The sequence below is a fragment of the Pterocles gutturalis genome, unplaced genomic scaffold (genome assembly GCF_000699245.1).
Source record: "Pterocles gutturalis isolate BGI_N339 unplaced genomic scaffold, ASM69924v1 scaffold10350, whole genome shotgun sequence".
Taxonomy (NCBI): Eukaryota; Metazoa; Chordata; class Aves; order Pterocliformes; family Pteroclidae; genus Pterocles; species Pterocles gutturalis.
The window spans coordinates 24,500-30,730 of record NW_010143465.1 but is presented as its reverse complement, the minus strand read 5'-3'; the positions used below and the strand labels follow the sequence as shown (position 1 = coordinate 30,730).

The window sequence follows — 6,231 nt, the reverse complement described above, 5'->3', positions numbered from 1 at the left end:
TCCAGCAGTTTCTCACAGGGGCCATCTCAGTAGTGGTCCCCCCACCCCTGCTACCAAAACCTTGGAGCTGGGGGAACTTTTAGCAGTTACTTGCAGGAGCCATCACTGTACCCCCTCCCCTGCTACCAAGCAAGACCACCACACAAAACCACAACACAGGGTTACGTAGCTGCACCATATCAGAGTTTTCCCTGAATGTAGGCAGCCGATCCCTTAAGAGGACAGATGGGAAAGAGGTTGCAGAGCCTGTTGGTGCACTTACAGCTGTGGCACTGCATGCAGGTGAGGATCTGTGACGTTTGTTATGCAATAGGTCAAACTAAAATTATTGTTCCAGTCCTTTCAGGCATTAAAACCCAGTACCCCATCCTCTCCATCCATCTTGACAAATGTTGATGGTCATCCACAGCACCTAACGTACCCCTCAAAGCTGCCCTGGATCTTCAAGGTCAGTGATCAGTCATTTGAAGAGGCCCGGTGTAGTAGGATAAACTGGGATGAAGAGTATGATTGCTGGAATTTAAAGGCGACCCCAATACATGGATGGCTGCGGGTCTCCCCACATCTTAGTCTCTTCTTCAGTGTCTCAGCCTAACTACTTTAGATAGCCAGTCTGACAGTCGGTGGTATTTGTTCAGACCTGAAGATGCTGGTGTCTATTCTTGGCATGCGTAAGCACAGTTTCCTCCCCTTGCTGCCAGGGTTTGGCTTCTTGCTTTTCCCATCAGCCTGAGTCTGCCTTACCAGTGCTCTGCTCTTCTGTCTGGCCCCAAGGAGAGCTGCTGTCAGTTTTGGGGTCTGAGGAATGTGATAGCTAATGTAAAGCTTGCACTGCTTTTTCCACAACACCCTAAATCAGAAGGAATCAAAGTTGATTGATACTAAACAGATAATATTTTGTTAGCTGCTGCTTAGACATCAAATAGTCACTGGGTAGTGAGGAACCCACCTTCTTCTTCTTTCTGCATCTTTCCACCCAGATCCCAAGCTCTGTGCAATTCCTGTGACACCTAATGGACACGTGGACCCATCCTTGCCCTCTTCCAACCCAGCAGTGGCTGCTGGGGGGGTCACCAACTCTTCACGCAACTCCCTGCAGCCTGACCAGATCCGTGTTGCTGTTGGCTCCCGAAAGAGCAGTGTGATGTCTCTGGGGAGAATGACCTATGACCAGAGATCCTTGGTGAGTAAGTAGAAATGTGTGTTGTACCCTTCTTTTGAAGTCTAAGCTCTCTGTTGTCTTTCTGCCATCTCTTGGGGATTGCTGTGGAGGATTGCACTGCTGCTGTAGGCTTCGTGTTAGAAGCACATTGCCTGTCTTTAGAATGCCAGGTCAGTTCACATTGTTTATCTAAATCTCCAGATTATTGACCTCTGTTTCCAGGTTATTGATTTATATGCCATTGAGTGTGGGATTCAGCTCTTTTATCTTCTTCTGGTAGGAGAAGGGAACACCAAGGAGACAGAGTCTCCTTCTTGGAGTGAAACATGTTTTGTCCTCTTACCCTTTCCTTGTCTTCCTAGAGCACAGGACACAAAATGAAGCCCTGAGCTAAGAGCATAAAAATATCTGGGTGATGCCAGAACTGCCAAGTCCCATAACAGATGGGTTTTCTGGAAGCTTTTGTAACAATGAAGAGGAGTCTCAACTTGGAGCTCCCCGTAGCAGGTCCTGCTACCCCTTAGTACTACACCAAGCACTGCTGGCTGTCCAGCCAATGCATCTCAGATCTGTCCACCTTGTAACATCAGCTTCTGGGCTTTCTACACACTGACATACACAGCTTTGGGCGAGTGCATTGGTACTCATTTCTAAATAGGGAGTGCTGGCAGCTACATACTACATAAGTTGTTGGTGTGGTTGGACTAGACTGTAACCAACAAGCCTGTTTCTCTCATTTCTTCCTTTTACTAATACTGTACTCAAAGATGGTGTGTCAGATTATCCATTACCATGTACCTTGTGTTATTGTTTACCCCAGGGCAGCATAAAAAGCTGCCAGTCAGATTTTTGGAAAGCTTTATTCTTGCTCTGTGCTGATGTAAGTAATAACATCAGGCACCTGGCCTTTGGCTTTATTATTTACCTTTCCCATAAGTGCTTAGCACACAGATGGTGCTATAAAGTAATCGCAGCCAACACCATTGCTAACTCATTGTAAATTTATTGTCAGATTTACAGAGATTTCTGCTAAATTCCCACCATGCAACTTCCTCAATGGCTGAAAAATGGCAACCTCCTGGCTTAGGGGCACAGGGAGAAATCTGTGATCCAAAATAGGATTGTGTGCTCCCTCCTTGTGCCCAGAGTCTCTGAGTCCCCATTCTGCTCTCTTACAGTCCAGCTCCCGCAGTTCCCACTATGGTGCCTGGGGCCACAGTGGGGCCTGGGGGAGCCGTCGCTCCAGCTGGAATAGCCTGGCCCGGGGACACAGCCTGAAGAACAAACTTCCCTCTGCTGAGCACGAATCCCTCCTGTCTGGGGAAAGGTACAGGGTGGCAGATGGGGAGCCTGATGGGACAGGAAGGGTGTTTCACCACCGTCGGACACTCTCCCTGGACAACAAAGGCTCCTGTGATCTGCTGGAGTTGGCCTCAGTCCCCTCCAGCCACAGAGTGACCTGTAAGCTTGGAGCAGCATCCGGGGCTGGCGAGCATCAAGATTGCAATGGCAAAATGCCTAGTATTGCCAAGGAGATCTTCCCAAAGATGAATAACCGCAAGGAACGGGGAGAGGATGATGAAGAGATAGATTATGTGAGTACTTGGTGCAGGGAACCTGGGATTACACCGCAGTGTTGTGGGAAAGCCCAAATCCATCCTCAAGTTTCAGTCTCCCTGTGATGTGGATGGGACAGCATGCAAAGGTGCTTTAAGTACAGCTGGAGGACAACATCGAGCACAGGTGGGACCTTCTAGGCCCAGACAAGCCCAAACCATATTTCCAGGCTGCCTACAAGGCAGTCATACAGGTGGATGGTGGGAGGAAGGCAGATGTGAAGCACATACATGGTCATTCGGGGGCTGTTATTTCAGAGTAATGCAGCCAGTGATTTCTACAGGTTAGGAATGGTCGGGCTGCGTGAGCAATGAGAGCTTTGCGTGGGGAACATCAGCAGATCAGAACAAGAAGCACAGGCATAAGAGACAAGGCAAATGAGTTTTGCAGTGCTGGCCTGGGAGACCGCAATGCCCAATCTATGAGCTGACCAAAGGGTGGAAAAAATGAAGGGAGTGTCAGCAGAAATTTTACCAGACATATGCTGTATGAAATTAAATCACAACCAAGCCCAAGTGCCAACAGAAGGCCTGCCTGTCATGGCCTTTAATTTAGCTGGGGTAGCAAGGAAGCACTGTCGTGATTTAACAGAGCCACTCCAACAGCTTTGAAAGGGCATCGTGGACAACATCCCTCCCTAGAAAGGACGCCAGCAGTTTTATTTCTAATGATCTGGGGAGGAAAACAGATGCAGAGCAGTAAACAGGCCCTGGTAAAGCAGCCCCTACCTCCTCTTCAGCGGCTTGTTGCTCTTTGATTCCATTTCCTCATTCAGGGTCTTAAGGAAAGGCAGGTAGTGCACCTGGGGAACTGCAGGTAGTGGTGTTATGGGGTCAGATGCAAAAGGAAGAGTGTCTCTCTCAGGCAAGTGGAAAGATAACCAGTGGCACTTGCTTCTGCTGTGTTCCTCCAGAGCCTGTGCTTTCGCATCCGGAAGATGATGGAAGTCTATAAACCAGATTGGTGTGAGTTACGGGAAGACTGGTCCATATATCTTTTCTCTCCACAAAACAGGTTTGTGCAGTTTTTGCCATGAAAGAGTTGAGAAGATGGGGCAGTTTCTTTTTCCATGCTGGCCATGTGCTCTGAGCTGCATGTTAGGTTGCAACTTTAAACTTCCCAGCTGGGAATCTGTTTTGCCTCCTCCATCTCCCCTTCTACAGCCAAACAACACTTCTCTTCCCTGATTCTAGAGAGGAAAGGAAGGATGAGAATCCTAAATAGCTATTGTGATTTTTCCCTCCCTTTGGAACATTCAATTTTTCTTTTGTGTAATCATAAATATTTATAGCAAAGCAAGGCAGGGAATACTAACATTAACCCAAAAAGGAGAAGGAATGTATTATTAAGGACTCCATAATACTGATATTTCCTCCCCTGGTACCAGAACAATATCTCCATTTCATTTTCAGTCCCAATACCAACTTATCAGCAGTTGTATCACAGCTTTTAGGGCAAAGTTAGAATTCTTCTTGCCTGAAATAAATAAATTTAGGATAAATTCTTCCTGCTAAAGGGGTCTTCCTGCCAGGAGAAAATGTCCATGTACCTCAGACAACAGTATCCTCACTCAGTGCATCGCACCTTGAAAAGAAGGGGCTTTCATTACAGGTCACGAGGGAGAGCTCTTTGCTCTGTGTGACACCTGCACTAATGAGCACACTGTCTTTCAGAGTGGACAGAAGTGTGGTCCGCATGACAGCCAACCTTCCTGCCTCTCAGCTTTCAGCGTGTGGCCTCTTTGCCCTAGGGTGGTACAAAGCATGAGTTTGGGAGGAAAACTGGAACTCAGCCTCTTCTCTACAGGGCAAGAGAAGAGCACAGAGCTGTAGTGGTTAGGAAACCACTCTGGCACTGCGGCAATGGATGAAGGTTCAGCTCCTTGCTCTGTGCCTGCTCTGCTTGAGGCTCCCTGTGTGACTGTGGGCCACCCTGGGATATTGCCATGGCAAGTGACATCAGTATCAGTGATAGGAAAGCTGCTGCATCAGAGCTCAGTTTTGGACAGACCTCTCAGTTCTCTGTCCTCATAGCTCCTAACCTTGCTGTACCCAAGGCACAGGTGCCTACTGGAACTCTTTTGCAGGTTTCGCCTCCTCTGCCAAACTGTCATTGCTCACAAGCTTTTTGACTACGTTGTGCTGGCCTTTATCTTCCTGAACTGCATTACCATTGCCCTGGAGAGACCACAGATTGAACACAGAAGCACGGTGAGCACCATTTCCTCCCACCTGCATTTTAGCACAACCTCTGACAGAGGTTTGTAAGTGTTCCTGGCACTGGTATGACCTCTGGAAGAACTTCAGCATTAGACACCAGCTCCCACTCGTCTATTCATATGCCCAAGTATTAGTAACTCACATAATGTGTGCTTCCCCTTCCAGAGTCTTATACTTTATAATACCGTAATCCTAGTTCACTTCCTCTTGGAGAGTAAGAGAGTCCTCTAGGCACCTGCAGTTAAGAGATAACTGGCAAAAAGGACAGGGACTGGGAACTAAAAGATAGAAGTAGCTTCCATTCTGTAGGAATGGCTTGTCATCATTCATATATGCTACTTTTGAACTATCTTGGAGATGGCTCAAGCTGGCAAGTGAAATGGCCTCTTCTGCACGTCTGCCTTACCTGACCCACAGACTGTACTGCACTTACACACAATCCAGTGGTCAGTGCTCAGCAGCCCTTTGTGAAGGAGTCCCGGTCAGCGCAGCAGGTCAGGACTGAGCAGCGCTGGCAGAACAGGGCAGAGAGCAACTTGAAACCAGATTTGCAGGATGCGTTGCAAATCCCATCCGCTGTGCTTTTGCAGACTTGCATAGGATCCTGTCCCAGCTGTGGCACAGGGCTGAGCCAAGGTGTGTGAGCTAAAGCTGCCCAGCACTGACCTTTGCTGAAGGCTCTTCTGTTATTTCCTCAACTTTCAGATCAAGAAGAAGTCAAGATACATTTAAGATCTTTTTTCTGTTTTGGTTTTGTTTTGTTTCTTTTTTTTCTAGGAGAGAATCTTCCTCACTGTGTCCAACTACATTTTCACAGCAATTTTTGTAGCGGAGATGACACTTAAGGTAAGTTACTGTAGAGATGAACAGCTCAGAGCCTTTTCCCAGTGTCAGGAACAACATGGTTCATGTTTGCTCAGCACTCTTCTAAAATCCCTCTGTCTTTTCAGTGTGCTGGTCATTCCCCCTACCTTGGTAAAGGCAGCTACTGCCTGGGGTTGGGTCCCCTCTTGTCAGTCATGGAGGGGATGTTTATCCTAGGCTTTACATCCAAAGGGATCTTAGTATCTGGGAGGAATAGCTAGCCTCCAGGTATGGATTTTGTAATAATGCCAAATGTCTGCTCCCTTCCTCCTGGAGCAAGAATGGAGGAAATAACAACAATATGAATAACATGCTCATAGTTGAGATAACTATTTAATAGGTGTCTAAGTACCTTACGACAATGGAGAA

At 47.4% G+C, this 6,231-nt stretch overlaps 1 protein-coding gene across 1 annotated transcript in view; it reads left to right on the top strand.

The window, feature by feature from the left end:
• Positions 1-6,231, top strand: part of LOC104469988 (voltage-dependent T-type calcium channel subunit alpha-1I-like) — a gene marked incomplete at both ends in the record, with an annotated part of 46,390 nt that overhangs the window by 15,696 nt on the left and 24,463 nt on the right. The window contains 5 exons of the mRNA XM_010084750.1: positions 981-1,183; positions 2,341-2,757; positions 3,693-3,793; positions 4,866-4,989; positions 5,776-5,844. Of these exons, the coding sequence (XP_010083052.1) occupies positions 981-1,183; positions 2,341-2,757; positions 3,693-3,793; positions 4,866-4,989; positions 5,776-5,844 (914 nt within the window). The remainder of the gene's footprint in view (positions 1-980; positions 1,184-2,340; positions 2,758-3,692; positions 3,794-4,865; positions 4,990-5,775; positions 5,845-6,231) is intronic.